At 44.0% G+C, this 18,705-nt stretch overlaps 1 protein-coding gene across 2 annotated transcripts in view; it reads left to right on the top strand.

Annotated features, from left to right (window-relative positions):
* The window catches only part of tspan4a (tetraspanin 4a), a 238,022-nt gene that overhangs the window by 202,998 nt on the left and 16,319 nt on the right, over nt 1-18,705 (top strand). For both annotated transcript variants that reach the window (XM_030085468.1, XM_030085389.1), the window contains 2 exons: nt 10,242-10,343; nt 14,459-14,590. In XM_030085468.1, coding sequence (XP_029941328.1) covers nt 10,242-10,343; nt 14,459-14,590 — 234 coding nt within the window. The remainder of the gene's footprint in view (nt 1-10,241; nt 10,344-14,458; nt 14,591-18,705) is intronic.

Raw genomic sequence — 18,705 nt, 5'->3', positions numbered from 1 at the left:
CAATTCGGCGTGACTGAATTTATCCTGTCTTCTCTGTCTGAGAGTCGGAGATATGATAAAGTTTGAGGAAGTGTGCACTCATAAGATACTTCCATTTTTCATCTGTTTATGACTTGGTTGATGACACATGAACACAGAACTGTGTCAAATTACCTGTTGGTTACCTGTGATGCCTGCTGATTATTCATGTCTAATTGAATAAACAGAAACTCGTTGTTGATTACTTATTTCTTATTTATGTAACACACACACATTTTGAATGGCCTTGGCAGACTGCAAATGAGCCATTTTTATCGCGATTAATCGCCATTAACTCCAGGATTGGGGTGCGATTAATCGCAGTGAAGTTGCCCAGCTCTACTTATTACACTATTAGTGAGTTTTTATTGGCTTTATTACATTGAAAAGGGACAAAAGTCATTGCATGTTTGGAGGTTGTTGCAGGAAGTCCTGGTATTCGACCATCATCAGTGCATCTTGCTCCTTATTAGAATCCATCATGTTCTGCAGACTGGGTGTGTTTGTGGTATTGTTTGTGTGCTGATGGCGGTTAAGTACAGTTCATAATATCGTCTAAATCTTCTACACTTTCCTGCTGCATTACCTGTCAGCTGCAGACTGTCAGGTGGGTTTCGCTCGTCCATTTTCAGGTCAATATATCTTCTTTTTCCAACAAGCAAGTTCACAGTGTCCTCCGACAGTGTGCTTGTGTCTAGCAACGCTTGTGATGAGCTCTGTTCATGTTCTGTATTCCCAAACGAGGATTCCATCCACTCTGATTGACAAACTTGTTCATCACTTGAACCACATGGACTCCCTCTGTATACGTGTGGAAATAAAGATAATAGAGAAACGCTTTGCAGTGCTTGACTCAGAAAACACTCAAACAGTTCAGTAAGACCATATTGGATCAAACCGTTGTACTGTGACCTTAATGCGTTCACTAGTGTGTTAGTCTGGGTTAAAGGTTAGAACAAAAAAAGAGCCAGTTTGAGGAATGTAAGGAGGAGAAAGTTCAGATTTCCAACGAGATTGATGTCCATGACACACCACATGCTACAGCTGTTATCTGCGCTGTTGGTCGCAGCGTTTCAGAAAAGTTGCATTTTCCCCAACATTCCCATGGCGCACTTGCAGCATTTTCAAAAAGTGGTTCCGAACAGCATTTTCCTTTAAACAGACACCCACAACGCAAATCAAGTTTTCCGTTTTCACTTGAAAACGTGGGACGAAGCAAACATACCTGAAACACTGATGCCAGAAAAATGGAGTTAATAAAGATCTAAATATCCAGTTCAGGCTCAGCCCTGAAAGCGAGCAGAGTCTGCTGGAAAGAAACACCCTTGGAAGACCTTGACTGCGGTCCGAAGGGGTTGGGTGTCCTGAGAGTGTAATCTGGGCTGAAATGGAAGTGTTTCGCAGGGAGCCGGCCCTCTTGCCAATACGCCTGTTCGCCCAGTGGGCGAGGAGGGAAGCAGCCCTGTGGGAAAAGCAGCCACATTCAGAGAAATAGAGGCCGAAGCGCCCAACCTCTGAAATGACTTGGAAATCAAACGTTTAATGCGACCTTTATTTGGGGTGATCCCGAGGAACGAAGCCGTCGGCGTCGCACAGAGAAACTCTAAATTTCAGGACAGTAATTTCACCTGTGAGTCAGTAAAGTTTAAATCCTCCTTGTTTTTTCTTTTTTTTAGGTTAATAGCGTCATTGCGAGAGCTTAAGGTGGGGGATGCTTTATGCAGTTTGGAGCCTTGAAGTGAAATAATGTAGCCACGGGGAATCCATCGGGTCTATTATCACAGCTCTTTCCCCTTTTTATAGTGTCTTTATCTGCTTTTTGGTATCTCTGATTCCATCCCCCTCATACATTTATTGCTCAGGTAATGGATATCCTCTCTTTGGAGGAGCGAGCCTCTTTCTCTTTCACTGCCTCCTCTGCTCTCAAATCTTGTATTTCTTTTAGACATGAGGTCTTTTCTCTTGGCCTGTCAGAGTTGGAAAGCTCATTTTCTCCACTTGCTCTCCGGTAGTGAGTCTGAGCGGAGTCCGGGAGTCATGCAGCCTCTTCGCCGCGGCCCACAGGGTATTTGCTTTTCCATATCCTGCCCTTCATTGCCTCCCGGCTCCCCCAGCGTCTCTTCTTTCACCTTCTCACTCGTCTCTCATCAAATCTCTGTTTCAGCTTGCCTCCCCTCCACATACGCATCTCTTATCTGCCCGTGTATCCCTGCCATATCAATAATTGATGGCCCCTCTTTGACTTGCCCGGTGTCGTTAAAGGACGACTGAAATCCCGAGGACAACATCAATACGGAGCCCAAAGCGCGGCCGCGGCTCCTGCAGTCTGGCTGCCGTATCTCTCAGAAGTCACTCTTCACTAATGACCTACTTAGATTTGAATAAAAAAGTTTGCTTTCTTTATCTTTTCCTCTTATTTTACAGAAAAACTTCAGAAGGATTTTATCCAGCGCTCGGAAATGGGACATGCGGCGTTCCTCCTCCGGGTTCTTACATCAGCTCCCGGACAGCTTGCATGTCGCCGGGCGCCGCGGTCGTGACGTCACGCCGCGGCTCACGGCGCCGAGCCGCTCGCACGGCGGATCAGCACTTTGTTATTGTTGCAAGAAATTACAGTCGCCGTCATTCTCTCTCTCCATCCGGAATTCTCTTTCATCTCCATCGCTTTGAAGCATCCAAATGATGATTGTTTTATGTTTATGGATGCGGCGCCGCACATTAACTGAGCGGCGAGGGTCGGCCACAGCGAGCCCACCTGTGATCCTGTCGAGAGCGATGAGCGCCGAACGCTCCCACTCAGAGTCACAGCTAATCAGCGATCCGATCAAATTAGATCCAATTACCTTGATGAATGTGAGGGAGTTTGTCAAGCTGAATAACTCACAGGTATTTATCAGTAAGCTCTCTGAAAGTGGACGTGCTTTTTTTTTTTGCCATTTTTGCCACGTCAGGCTGAAGACTGTCAGATCATATCGTATTGATCGTACATGATTCTCCCCTCCCACTGTACAACTCAAGTTTTCAGTCTGACTGCCTCTATGAGAAACAGCTGCTAAAAACTAACAACATAAACACTACTGAAAAGGTTTACAAGAGAAGAGAATAGAATAGACTTTATTAATCTCAGAGCCGACAAATTTACAGGTGGAGAGGCTCGTAGGACACAGGGGAGAGCAGAAAGTAAAGAAAGCAAATGGATAAGAATACTCGATAGTGCAAATAATAGTCAGAATAATAATAGAAAACTAAAGAAAGAGAATATCTAACTGTATGTACAACATAAATCTTAATACAACAGGAACTAAAATATATGCAAATATGCATTTAGTGCAGCAGAATGAGTGGTTTAAGTGTCGATGGTTTAGTTTCACCGCTCGCCGTTGTCACTTGGAACCATGCAACTTTTGCTCTCGAGCTCCCCCTACTGGTCTCCTGTGAAAGCTCACTGTCGTAAACGTTCACTGCATCACCACCCCTCCCCCACCGCCCCCACCCCCGCATGCAGAGAGCGTCCCAGTCCTGTTTCCTTTTTTCTGCTTGTCAGACAAAGGTTTTTTTTTTTTTTTAATCTTTTTGGTTCTGCCATCCGTGAGCGCCTAAGGGTGGCGTTGCTAACGCTAGCGAGGGTTTCATGTTTGTTTTACGCGCTTTTATACTTGTACTCCCATAGGAGTGCCGTAAAGCAGGCTTGTTCTCACGAGATGTAGTCGGGTCCGCTCCTCTGAAAGTTGCAAGTGCTGTTTTCAGGACACAGACCCCGGGGGGAGGGGAGTCTTTGTTTACCCCCACAGGGATTCTGAAAAACATTTATTGAGGTAAAAAAGTTGCATGGTTCTGCTTTAACTTTTTGAGATAGTCTGAATAAAGATGTCAAGTTGAGTCACACGTCTAAATGTGTCCATCTTGCTGACTAAAATCTGTGTAATCTATTAATTCAACATTTCTGGAGTTTCTCACCTCAGGTGACATGAGGAAATGGTTGCACTACCATCACAATTGTCGGGCACAAGGAGACAAAAGAAAGATATGACAGAATGATAAACCTCATTAAATGTTTTTTTTTTTTTTTTTTCAACAAACTATCTGCATCAATGTCTATTTTCTAACCCATTGCCTCGACTGGTCCCTGGGCGCCTCGCTGTGGAAGTGTTTTGTTTTAAATGTTAATTATTAATCAAGATAATTACCATACTGATGATCACAGCGCCGCTCAGTTCTCATCACACGGCCGCTCGAGCCGAACCGCCACCAAATCTTCTCCACGTGAGCAGCTGACCTGAAGTCCTCATCCAGACCCACAGAAATGAGAGAATCTCCCAGCAGCCACAGTGTCAGGCAGGCGGGAGAGGCAATGACTCGCTCAGAGTGGGTTTTTAAAGGAGCTCTGGCACACTCTCCTCAAGTGCTGCCAGCGCGGCTGATGAGTATTTAATAGGCTAACGACCCTCTGCTCTGAACCACCTCCGAAACCTGCAGTGACGGCACACACACACACACACACACACACACACACACACCGAGTAACACACACGAGGAAGGTTAAACAACTCTCAGTGAATGCCAAACACACTCTGCTTCTGCCTGGACTGTTTTCTTCTTTGTGAACACAATAACAGTTCTGTGTGACGACAATAAGTCGTCGTTATGGATTTATCATCTTCCTTCTTCATTCTGTTTCTCTGCTAAAAACACAAGCATCTTTTCCTTCCGGTCTGTGTTTGGTACACCAGATACACCAGCATTAAACACACATCGGACCACATTAAACTAGAGTTAGACCACATTAGACCAGCACCAGACCACATCAGACCACATTAGACCACAATAGGCTCGTATCCAGAAGTCCATTAACTCTTTGTTTTCATTTTTTCATTTATTGTGAAGTTTTCCTTTTCATAAAATCTTGAAAATGCAGTCGAAACGTTAAACAGCAGAAGTGGAACTTTTCTTCTCCTGGTGAAGTTTCCGTGACTTTAGAGGCCGAGCAGGAACGACACCTCGCCCACCTTCACAGTTGGTTTAATCAGTGAGCCTGAACAGAAATTAAAGTGTGGAATGAAGCTTGAACCAACACAACATCGTCCCTGAAAAAGGAGGAGAAATCCTGCTTTTTAATGCGTGACCGACAATGGAGGGAAGATTTGAAGAAAGTGTGAATTTTACCCGCAGCGCAAGATAAACATCAGCCGTCGACAAGACACTACAAGCTCAAATTAGTCTTTTCCAAAAAATGACATGAACGCAATTAAGACAGCAGCTGAAACCGCTGCTGCTGGGAAGCGTCTGTGCGGCGTTTGGTGCCGAGTCTCCACATCCCTACAAAACAACACCTGGCACTTTTATTGAAAAGGAATTCATGGTGCGCTTGTTTTGATGCAACATATTAAACTGTCACTGTTAAATATGTTTTACTGTTAACATGTCGCCCGCTCACTTCCTGCTGATTTGTCGGCTGCATTACGAGTTTTACTGTATCCCGCGGTCGAGCGCGCTTCTTTCAGTTCGGCAGCCTTTTCGAAAATAGTGCAAGTGCCAAAGTGAGTGTGGAATCTAATTAGCGATGAATAGATTGAGTTGAAACCAGGGCTCGCTTTACCCCGGGGATGCTGCCCCCCCACCCCGTAAAGCTTGTAGATACAAACAACAATGCAAGGCTTGCAGGCTCGGTAATGACCTTCCCCAAGATATGTGACAGAACCTTGAATGCATCCGCTTTAATGTAGCAGTGAAAGGTTAACATGGCGAGCGCGCCGGCGCCCGGCATGGAAAATAACCAATTAACTTGATTTTCATTTGAAGAGACTCGGCCACAGAAATGAGACGTTCAGTGTTTCTCACTGGTGCGGCGAGTATCAGAAAGACCAAACGAGGCATCTCAGATCACAAAGTGACACGTTTTTAAATTCATGCAGTATTTGTTTATTGTGTTTGCTGCATAGCTGAATGAAGTGCGGGTTTGTTGATTTTGCTTCATACTACCACCACGGGCAAAAATAAAAGTTTTCCTTCTAACTGTTACCTCGAAGTTGAATACTGTGCAGAAAGGTGTTACACCTGCATGATATTAAAAAGTTGGGGTTTTTTTTGTTTTTTTAAATTGACAAAACTAAGTATAACCTTTGTAAATGGTAACTGGGACTGTAAGTTTATTGGAAATGATTAATGTTTTTGGCTATTCATTATTTTTATTAAAAGTAGAAGTTATTTCACTAATTACAACAAAGTATAACTGATTTCTGCGCTGCAGCACTTTTTGTTATTTGTAGCAAGAGCTGATTCTCAGGTTGTTAATGATATATTACTGTTTTTTAAATTAAAAATATAAACATATTAGTGCTAACATTAGGAGTTTTACAGTGGCACATTTCTTTCTTAGAACATGAAACTTTATATTTCATTTTCTTCATTCAGAAATGCTCAATTTACATAACATTTCAAGTGAAAACACATTTTTAAATGTTTTCACTGCAGAAAAGTTTGGTGTTTACACAGCAGCATTTGGAAGTTGGTTGTGCCGAGAGCTGGCGCTTTGGTTTGTTGTTGTAACGAAACCACACACACACACACACACACACACACACACACACACACACACACACATAGAGAACAACACACTATAAACACTGACAATGGGGGAAGACGGACATCCACATGAAGGGACGGTGAAGTTGGATTGTATTTATCAGATAGAAAAGCTGAGCTTGTCAACTGGCTGTCTTGTCTTTGTAGAGTTTGCATGTTGTCTGTGTGTGTGAGTGTGTGTTGGAGAGTCGTCCTGGGTGTGTTCAGCGACCCTGAACGAGGCAAAGCAGTGCAGAGGATGGATGGATGGATGGATGGACTTGCTCCATGGTCGCGTTGTGCACCAGAAACTCACTTCCTCATTCTCAACCCTGTGACATTATTTAGCTCGCATCAACGATCTCCACTCAGTATATTCATGGTTTTGATGTTTGTCCGAGGAAGGCGATTGTGTATTCATTAGCTGAATGTTTAAAAAAGGCCGGTTTGATGAGGTGCTCGGCATCCGCCGCGCCGCGCCGCGCCGGCTCATGAAGGACGGAACAAGGTCAGCGGGTATCGATCGAGGTCTGAAGGGATTGACCACCTCGGCGTGTAAACAAGGTCCTGCAGCTCCGGTGTGTTTGCAGGGTCTGAGCGCTGTTTGTGGAGAGCGCCCATCCTCCCTGGTTGTTAATTTCAAATTATAGCTTTTTAGGTTTATTTCTTTTAAAAGGTGCAGCGTATTCAGTCGTGTTTACCTCCACGGCTGCGTTGACACCCACAGTTTGTTTGCTTCTGATGGAAAGCTTACCGGAAAAGCTGATTTTGTTAAAGGTTTTTTATCTGGTTTGTTTAGGTTCACGCCGCTGAACCAAAGCTTCTAAACTAAACCCACATGGATCTGTGTGCAGCCGCTTTATTGAACAGTAGCTCAGTAACCCGCCGTGCAAATCCAATCCAGTCCTCTCACCACCGACTGCAGTTTATTAGTCCTAATGCCACACGGGGGTGACTTGACGAAATGTGAAATATGAGCCCGGGATGAGCCTCGGACCGCGGCCTCTCGCTCCGTTTAGGTGCTGGAAGCTGGAAAAACTGCAGCTCATCCATTCTACCTATAAAACCTTCAGACGGCCTGCCAAGGATGCTCAGGTGGTCCGACGTGAGCCTCACAAACAAAACCTTTCCAACATGGAGCCCCGCCTTGATGTGTTGTGTGAAGCAAAATAATCCAAATTTGTTTCTAAGTGAACTAGAAAAAGCTCCTTTCAGCTCCCCGCAGACACACAGATGACCCCCAGTGTTCGTTTCTCGGAAGGAAGGAGCTCCTGACACGACGAGAATAATCATATTTCACTGAACGTCCTCCAGTGGTTTGGTTTTGGAACCAGTGTGGCTTCAAATGCTGCCAATATCGATTTGTATTGCAACTGTTTGTATGAAAAAGAGCCTCACATGGCTTCTTTACATTGTAGTAATTTGCCTCGATGAAGACTAATTTTAGGCATTCTGCATATGAACAGGACTTTTGCGAATGTGCTACTGATTAAGCTGATGCCTGCTAAATATGGGTCCCTGAGGCTGCAGTCCCCTGGTTAAGGCACAACCGGTTTTACTTACCTTGCAGAAAGTATCATCTCACGCTCTTTGTATGTTTTCCTCCAGCTGCCAGAAAGTGTGATAATGAGAAGCAAACTGGAATAAACAAGAAGGTTCCTGGGAACTTATGCAGTTATGCAGTCATGTGTTGTTGTGCTCCGAGTCCCCTGGAGAACAGTGATGGTGTTGTGTCATTATGCTTTTCAGGTGAAATTTACTTTTGGGACTTTAATGGCATTCATTTGAGATCGAATGATTTTTTTTTTTTAAATTTCAGCTTTTCCATGCATTCCTCAGTGCAGGTGACACCGTTCCTTTTATTTCTCCACATCCCGATGATTTTCTAGCAACCTGATGATGTTCTTTGAAAAATGTCCTGAAGAAATGAAGGTGGATGCTCAGCGCTCAGCTACAAGCACAGAGCGAACGTCACGGTGGTTTCAACCGTAGATGGTAAATGCAGTGGATCAAGCTTTCGTGACGTCACCTATAGCGTTCCCAAGTTCCCCTCTGAAAACTTCTGGCGGAACGTCTCCATATTGAACATTTGAAACCAGATGTAAATGTGATTGGTCCAGCACGTCACATGGCCACATCACGTGTACAGAGGAGGCGCTGTGATAGGGCGATATATGAAAAACTTTAACTCGTAATATAAAATCAACAGATGATTTATGTGAAAATCAGAGTCTGGTGAAGCAGCACGGTTGTAGAAACTAATGATAGAGACCAGAACATGTTCTGAATCCGGGTGCTTTATATGTTTATTTGCACTCTGAAAATCAACATTTTTGAATGGGTTCGATGAGACCGGAGCTCTTTTTGAAACCAGCATCATCGCCCCCTGCTGGAATTTACCCAGCATTACAGTTTTTTTGCGCTTCCGCATTATCTTCATGTTTTATGAGCGGGAGGTTGGCGCTTGGTTTCAACACACAATCGTCCACACTGGAAGTGTCAAACAAGAAAATCCTAAATAAGCAAAAAAATGTTTGTGGCATAGGTAAGCTTACGTAGCTCTCATCAGTTCGATCATCAGCCAGATTGGTTTGGACCTGAAATACCATGGAAATGAGAATAAACATGTTCAAGACTTGATTGACATCTTCATTATGCAATAAGTTGCCAAAGTGGGTTTGTGGAGTTGGCAGTGGAGTGCTGAGAAGACTGAGCTGGGAGAGAAATGGATCCTTCAAAATAATATGAATTTCACTTCATGTCTTCACCGCCACATAAACAGTGCAATGATGAAATACAGGCTAAATACAAGGTAAGACTGGAATAGAGGTGCATCAACTGCAGAGACTAAAACTTACAAAGTAAAAGCCTCTTCTGATATTTTTTTTTTTGAATACAGTACGCCGTCTTTCATTAGAGTTTGCATGTTCTCCCTGTGCATGGGCTTTACCTCCCACAGTCCAAAAACATTTTGCAGTTCACTGCTGACTCACCAAGTTCTCATACCTTTAAAGCATGAAGTAGGATAAATGAGCAATACTGATCAATAATTCAGTGCATTACAGTAACACGCTCTTTGAATGGGTTTGAATGTCGTTGCAGGACGACTTGGACTTCCTGTTAATACAGACCCAAGAATGATTTGGACGGAAATATTAATTACTTTTACACATCAGTGGAGATAAATGTTATCTTTGTGTTTGCTCTACTGGCCAAAAGCAAGTCTGCCAAAGTGAAGGTGTTTGGTTTTGACTATATCTATATAAAACAATGATTTTTTTAGAAATAAATATTGTGTTCACAGGTTAGATAAAGACACTTGAAGCTCTTATGGACCAAACGTTTGAGATCATGTTCACTTTTACCAACAATGCAACGTGAAAACAGTGAACCAGCACAAACACGCAGCCGCTCACAGCATGTCTGTTGTTGGAGTGTGAAAAAAGGAAAAAAAGTGGGATTAACAGCATTGAAGTGAGAACCTGTGCACGTTTGCCGTTGCCACTTCAGTTGTTGTCATATTTGTTCTCATCTGAAATCAAGTGAAACAAGCTGCTCTTAACATCTGATGCGTTGCTGAAACAATCCTCACATTCCCACAGAACCGAAAAGCAAAATTTCTTTAAACACAAACTATTTGTCTTCGCTCTTGCTTTCCTCAGATCGATCACTACGCCCAGCGGGACCTGAAGAAGGGACTGCAGCTGTTCGGCACAGAGGGCAACGTGGGTCTGACCAACGCCTGGATGATCGTCCAGACTGACGTAAGAACCGAAGTCACTGAGGGGAGGAGGGTTTTCCACAGCACAGAAAAGATGAATGTCGTGAGATATGTGGAGCAAAGCCCCACCAACGGTCTGTTTCCACTTCTTTTACGTGCACTATTCAAATATAATACTCTCATTTTTAAAAATTGTGTCACATTTTCAAAAAGCAGCATTAATACTGCGACCTGTGATCAGCAGGTGTTTCAGTCCGTCAGGAGTTACAGCAGAAGTGTCACTTTTCCTGTGATTGTCACCAGTGTTGGTCAGCTTCCTTGGAAATAGTAGTTACTGATTACTTCTTCAAGAAAGTAATCCAGCTACTTTACTAATTTCTTATTTCCAAAAGCAATTAGTTGCTTTATTACTTTTCAAAAACATGATGCACACCCTGAATACACTCTGAAGCAATGAAGCTTTCAGCCTCATCCAATTCAATCCAGCTTTAATTATGAAGTGCCAGTTACAACACAGTCATTTCTACACACTTTTACAGGGAAAACCCAACAGATCCTCATGAGCAAGAAAAAGTGACAGTGGAAAGGAAAAACTCCCTTTTAAAAGGAAGAAACCTGCAGAACCAGACTCAGAGGTGGCGGCTTTCTGCTGTTCCGGTTGGGGTGAGGGGACAGAAAGAGGAAGAGACAGGACAGACAGGAACATTTCTTGTATCAGTGGAGAGTTCAAAGACTACAAGATCATTCTGTTCTATCTGCATATTCCAGCGTATCAAACATTTGATGTGTATAATCATGTCCTGTTTTGTGGCAGTGTGAACTTTGCATTTCTGGTTTTCACACACCGACCAGACCCAGGCTTCCATCATATGTGGCACGAAATCAGACGAGAATCTGTTGTCTTTAATGCGACCGCCGTCTGAACGGTCAAGTCGCGTCATTCACGACATAAATCTGCGTTGGAGGAAGCGGCACGTTGTCATTTCCCTCGCAATTTCTACTGAATCGTGTCGCCTCGTATCAGACAACCAGTTGAAAATAGGTAAACCTTATTTACCAACGCTAAACAGCGTTTGCCTGGCATCACGCCTTCTTCTGCGCATGCCGCTCACTTCCTGGTCGTTTCAGGCTCACACTGCAGCGTGACTGAAGTCACATTTAAACAGTCGTGTGAATGATCAGGCACAGAAATGAGAATCGACCTGCTAACGGAGCCTGGTGTGTGTGTGTGTGTGTGTGCGTGTGTGCGTGTGTGTGTGTGTGTTTGAAGCACTGCAGCTCACTGGAACAGACTGTTCACAAATGACGCCCGATCAAAGGTTGAAGCTCTCCTCCTGAACGGAGCAGCCCATTGGATATTCACTCCAGCGCCATTTAACAGAACAAGTCATGCAAAATACTCTGTCACAAGCTGAGATACACGACGTCTCCGCTGCATTATTTACCGCAACATCGCTTCCTTTCGCGATTGCCAGTTTGGCTGTATTTTCTGCCACTGCATTCACAATAAATTATAAGTGAGCAGTCAAACTGTGAAGCTCTGGGTGATTTGACATTTCTCCGTTTGGCGTGAGAGTGGAGTGAAGTGCTGCAGTCATTCTTGTTATTGATAGGATCTGGACATTTCCAGGTTGGCTGATAAAATAAATAAATAAATAAAACAAAATAAAATACGAGCAACAGAAAAAAAAGGAAGTGACTGAATTGACTTTGCTCACAGTTCCAAACACTCGAAGCTTTTCTGCTTTAAACGCTGTCAGAGAGATTAATGCAAACATCATAGACTCTCGGAGGTAATCTTTGTTTCCAGCCTTCACTTTGATGTGCTTTCTCCTTTTGTATTATTTATTTATATATTAGGGTTTTTTTTTTTTCCTGAATTCCTCTGCACAGAAAACACAATGTGAGGAACAGAGATTTGGAATTAGGGATTGCCGAGGACGGATGCCGCTGCAGGAAAACGCCTCTGGGAGACATCAAATGATAGACTGCAGTCTCCGGGGCTCCAACGACCTTTTTTTATTCTCCTAACATCACAGATCTGATGATGAAGCTTGTCGTTTTGTTCGATCGGTGTGTGTAGTAACAGACAGGTCCGTGTTTGCATGTGTCAGGTGCAAGTGTGTGAATAGAACAGCATAAGTTATGACAGAGGAATGCATTGCTATGCAAATACTGTATGCTAATGTGGATGTTGGAGCATGTAAGTGTGTGTGTGCGTGTGTGTGTGTGTGTGTGTGTGTGTGTGTGTGTGTGTTGGGGGGGCAGCAGCATCATGCAGAAAATGTTTTTCTTTTTTTTTTTTTCTGCATATGCGATAAACCATGAGACGAAACCTGCTCCATGACAATTTATGGTCAATATCGTGACTGGCACTTTGTACACTGTGTGTGTGTGTGTGTGTGTGTGTGTGTGTGTGTGTGTGTGTGTACACAGGGCTCTGTAAAGTCTGGCTCAGATGAAGACCATTAAGAGGCAGCTCTCAATCTGTCACTGCCTCCCAGACCTGCTGAGTCAGTGAATGGATGAATAATACGGCAGATGTCCCCGGAGCAAAGGTCGCCTGAATATTCATACTGGCTGCTTATGGAACAATGCATGTAAATATGTGAAAGAGGATCCAGACACGTGAAAAGAAGCAGAGAGAGCTTCCTCAAAGGCACCATGTGTAGTAGAGGTCACACACTACAGACTTGTAGCTTTTCAAGGTGAAAAAAAAAAAAACACCTTATTTTTCTAAAGAAACTTCACAACCTGAATGGAGCTGGTTTATTTAGAGATACAGTCTTTGAGAGGGTTAGAAATTAACTCAATTCACGCTCGGTTCACAGTTCAGTGCGCGGTGCGACAGTGCTGCTCCCACTGGGATTGGCTCCAGCTGCTGCAGTTCACTAAACCAGCGCGGTTCGGTGCTGAAACATGCTAACATGTGGGATCAACCTCAAACGTTTGGACCTGTGCCGAAAAACGACTGCTGCTCCCGGCCCATTCATTCCAACCGGGCAAATTTGAACTGCGTTCTGAGCATTTTCATGTTTACAAGACCGGTCAACTCTTAGCAATTGTTTAACTGATAAAGAAAAGGTTCTCTATATTGCTCAACAAGACAAATTTTATAATATTACGAAGAGACGTGCATTAAAGAAGTCCAATAAGAGTTTTTTTTTTGTTTGTTTCCATGAAAGCATAGAGTGTCTGTGAGAGGAAAGGAAGCAGAGCCTCATCAGGATGTCAGAAACCTGAAGGCTGCAGACGAACATGTCTCTGAGGTTCTGAGCCACGAAAAACAGGTTTAGAGGTCTGAGGGTTTGGGTGCTCGCCTTCAAGTCTGCACTTCACACACACACAGCACACACACACACACACCAACGTGCCACACAGATTCCCACCAGGTTGACAAAGTATTTCTCCTTCATTACTGTACTTTACCAGGTTTGAGGATTTTTGCTTTCATTCCGGCTCCCTGGAGGGAAATTCCCCCTAAAGATTAATACCGGAGGCTTGAGGAAGGCTCACCGGCCACGCTGGCTCTTAACTTTTCAAGGTTGAACACTTCAATATTCTGACTCTGCAGCTTCGGCTTTTCATTTCATTCTACAACTTTGCAACTGTGCTTCAAATGCTTGCTGGTGATTTGAATTCTGCTGTACTTCGTGATAAATTGCAAACTTGACCTATTGTTTAAGCGGGTGAGCGGGTTTGAAATTAACACACAATTCACAATTCAGCGCACGGAGAGGCGCGGGGAGCGGCATCGCTCCTGCGTGGAATTAAAGTCCGTGGGATGAACAAAACATCGGAGGTGCTTTATCTTTTCAAGTACACTGATGAGCTGAATCTTCCAGGGAGCCATGATCCCTTATCAAAAATCTATACGAACCACAAAGCGCAGAGATGGAGATAAAAAGACACAAGGGAGCTGGAAACGTCTTCTCGGGCTGAGCGATGAATGAGATGAGAATCGTCGTCGTGGAAGGAGCTGCAGCTCAATATCACCTAAATTAAATGTTTTCTGCAGAAGTGAATTATTTCAGCCGCTGAATCCTCATCTTGGAGAAGGAAAGACTTCCCATCAGCGGAGGATGTGCCTCTGTTGTGCGGCGGTTCTGGCAGAAGGTTCTCCCCTTTCCTGACTGACTGACTGTGTTTCTGCCGCAGTTCCGCTGCTGTGGAGTCAACAACCACACAGACTGGTTCGAGGTGTACAACGCGTCCCGCGTGCCGGACTCCTGCTGCCTGGAGTACAGCGACAACTGCGGGCTGGACAACCCGGGGACGTGGTGGACCGCGGTGAGTGCCTCCCCAGGTTCTGCCTTCAGGAGGGAACCCTGCTGTCTGATATCGGCTGATGCTGAGTCGACGGAGCCCAAAAGGCACACAAATGGAAAGAGTGCTCCATATATACAACATTTTCAAATGAAAACACAAAATTTCATCTATTTGACAACGCAAATTTTAAAAAACGGTTCTGCGTCTCTGTGGAAATGGGGAAACTCTCTGTGAAAACGCTCCGGCCGTAGTGAACACTTCTTCTGCACATGCTCAGTAGACGGACATGATCAACACAATTCCCGCCTGGCAAGCTCGGTACATTTTTTTTTTTCAATACTCCTGCTTCTGTTTTCAAATTTTCACTGTGTGAACATCAAGAAAAGACACTCAGCTGTCATTATGCTCACACATAGTGAAATTCTGTTTGGCAAAAAAGAAAAACAAAACCTGAACTAATAAAAATAATGATCGTAAAGAAGGCACGTTATATACATACAAAGTAAACGTGACACTTTTCTGAAATGTAAAAATGCAAAAATTATGCTTTTTAACTTGAAACTTTGTGTAACTAGAAGCTCAGAGAACAAACAAACCAAATCTTCTGTTTGTGTTTAATGCACGAGGATAAAACGCTCTCAGGGCGCGGCAGCGGTTGATAAGGCTCAGCTGAAGGTCGACTCAACATTTAGAGAAATGACTGCAATAAATTACCAGCATATTATCAAACAGGGCTGTGTTTTTTTTTTGGGTGTTTGGTGACAGTCTGTCAAGTCTCCTGTATCAATCCAGAGAGCTGCAAAAAAGTCGGAACAACAAAGAGCAGACAGGACAACAGGAGATGCCACAGTGTTGCTCATATTTTATTTAAAAAGCCATTTTGTAATTCTAAATGTCAACTCTTCACCGGATCCCAAAATATTTCACAGCCACCGTCAGAGCATGTATTTTTTATCAGATCGGAATTTGAAATTCAAATTTCCAGTTCTCCGTTGAAAAGCCCCTCACCCACATTTTAATTGAGCTAAACGCCTCTTTACACAGTCAGAGGAGCTTTTTCAACCTGAGCAACGCTTCACAAAGCAAACAGCAGAATTGAGAGATTTGTATTCATCGTTACCGATATTGAATTAATCGTTCCTGTCCAGAAGGACTTGACTGTTTGTGCTGCTAATGTTTTCAATCATTGTGTAATTAGTGTCATATTTTTCCTATTTAGCGGTCGTCCCCTGCCCGGCTTCGCTACTTCTCAGATGTGAATGGATTTATTTTAGGTTTTTTTTTCCAGTTGCACGTTAGAGGACTAAATGAACACAACATGTCCCCTTTTTAATGGAAAATGTGTCTAAATTGTGGTTTTTGGTGCGAGGACAGAAGATGGAGCGATTAGGGGAGGAAGAACAATGTGTTCTGACGCCAGTGAACAACGGCGTGCAGATGGAGGCGTGTCAGCGCGGGAGGCACGTGATCGGCCACCTAAACAGCTCCACATCTGCCACATCTGCTTTTATTCTGGAGAGAAACACCTAATTAATCACTGAGGAACTGGGGAATTTGCTGTTGCCAGAACAGAACACACAGAATAAATAGAAGTTAAAATACCAATAAGACACTATAAAAAATTAATAAAGTAATGTAAAATATTAATATATAAAGGGCTAAACCGTGACAAGCACAAGCAAAGATTGCATTGCTTGTGTTTTGTGGGTGATTAACGAAGAATAACTCCATGTGTGGCACACACACACACACGCAGATATAAACACCAACCACGGGAGGTTCTCCAGGTCTGCTCCTGTAATCCATATCTTTCACATGGGTGGGTCTAATTTTCAGAAGTAAAAAAGCATCATTTTGTATTTCAGTTTCAGAAAAGTTTCACGTTTACACGGCAACATTTTGAAAACAACGTGAGATAGCGCCACAAGGTAAAGAGACAGAAGCTGCTTCAGCGTAACGCGCGAAGCCGGCTGAATGTTGATGGGGAGATTATTGCAGTCAGATGGCCCATTAACACAAACACAGTTGTTTTCTAAGCAAGCTGAATTTCAAAATAAAGCTGGACAGACTGCGTAATGGGATCGCTATAAATAACACACCCCAGGTGAGGAGGATTATTGAAATGCTCCTTCTAAAAAATATGTGTTTTCTTGTGTGTAAAGGTCGACATCTGCCGCCCTGTTCGCATGTTTCACATGAAAACAGTGAAAACGCATCGTTTCAGGGTTTTTGTTTAAGAAAAGTCCGGAAGAACACAAACATTCACATGGACAGAAGTTGGATTGTTATTACAATGACTGTCGACTCTAAAACAAGTCCAGGAGAATGTGGACTGGGACCGGGACCAGGACCAGGAGATTCTGGATTGAGGGTCATGACATCTGAAGAAAAACATTTAGAACTGGGTGATAAAATGATAATGACATGTATTTCAATATAGCTTCTCGTCTGACAGTCAATGATGGGTCTGATATGAAGTCAGTTATCATGATAGGACTTGTTTCCCATATCGTCCGTCCCTACAGACGTGGTTGTTGTCTGTCTACTGAGCAGGTGCAGAAGAACCATTTACTCTGAGCGTGGTGCACATGCTCAGTAGCTGTGTTTCCTGAGCCTTTTCAAAAAAATCCCACCTTGGGAGTTGTTATCAAAAAGTTGAATTTTCAGTTGTTCTGAGCACCGTTGTTTTAAAAACGGGATAAAAACTCTCCTCATCTTACACCACGGTGACCTTTTCAGCCTGGAGTTGAGACCAGCTGATCAGGTGTTTGACTCACAGGATCCAGTGGAAAATATGGACGACTGACCTCTGATTTTTGTTTTGTTTTTTCCTCTTACAGTTTTGGTGTTTAAACAGGATGACTCAACCATGACTTTGTTAACATGACAGTTATTACAGTGATTGTGAGGAGAATCTGGACTGACAGCCATGAAACTCTGGAAGAGAACGCAGGATTCAAACCCACAACCTTTCAACTGAATGATGATCCTCAAACAGTAATGTGCACGACTGTGGAGAGGAACAATATGTCTCGACAACGTCCATATTTCTGTGTTCAAAGCTGCACCTCCTTATTGTAACAGTACTTTGTGAGTGTCTGTCAGAAAAAGAGCACGTTTAGCAACTTTTGGTGCAGACCAGTGAAAAGAAGGAGCAGCTTGAACATGCTGGTGGCGTTCTGACGGGAACCAGGGTCTGATCAGCATGTTGATGGGAGCCGGCGCAGCGCGCCTCTTTGCATTAGCGTTAAAAGCTGAAGCTGCGTGCAGAGAAACCAGAGGCGACATCATTTTCTCAGGTTAGCCAACACGTAGCGCCGGGCGCTTTTATAGATATTACTGCGTCGCGATGCAAATGCTTTCATTTGCACATGATTCATCAAGAGACGGGAAGCTGTTGTTGGAGAGGTGATTGAGTGTGTTGTGATAATGTGTGAGACGGGAATCATTTCACATTCGCTCCGGGGTGAAGTCGCTCCACCCTTCCTGTGACCCGCTGGGCGCCCCGGATCGAACCCTCCGGCCCGGGCGGAGAAGCCGCCGCCCGCGCTCCCCACGCGCCTTCATCCGCTCGTCATTACTGCTGTTAGTCACTGCGCTTATCAGATCCAGAAATCTGGCTTCCCCCCCCCCCCCCCCCCCCACTCTTCCACACACACAAGTCCGGCCCCTGAAATTTCAACCTCGGGTATCGGACTAGTCTTGAAAATTCCCTTTCTTCCCGAAGTCTCGGAGGAAGTGGGTTTTATTGAGCTGCTCGGCTCCATCTTTAAACATTCCGCTCTGCTCTCAGCGGCTCCACTGGACACAATCAGTCCTACTGACTAATGATCTGCTCTTGGCAGCTGATGCATCAAACTGTGGCTTCTGTGATGTTTTATCAGTGCAGGACAGTGCAGGAAAAGCCAAAGTCAAAACATTTAACTAAGAATCTGCTTAGAATTCATTTCGGCTCATTTGCGGAGGATTTGAAATCGTTCGGGAAGCCCAAATCTGTAAATATGTGGCTGTGATGGGCGCCGGAGGACTCCCGTCTCCTGGAAACGCCTGTTCTCAGTGCGAACTGCTGAGATTTAATGGCAGCAGGAGAAGTTCTGCTGAGATGAACCACATTCAGGACATAAAACATGAACAAA

This window comes from Salarias fasciatus, chromosome 1 (assembly GCF_902148845.1).
Source record: "Salarias fasciatus chromosome 1, fSalaFa1.1, whole genome shotgun sequence".
Classification (NCBI taxonomy): domain Eukaryota; kingdom Metazoa; phylum Chordata; class Actinopteri; order Blenniiformes; family Blenniidae; genus Salarias; species Salarias fasciatus.
The sequence above is the reverse complement of the archived record's forward strand: the minus strand, read 5'-3'. Positions and strand labels throughout refer to the sequence as shown.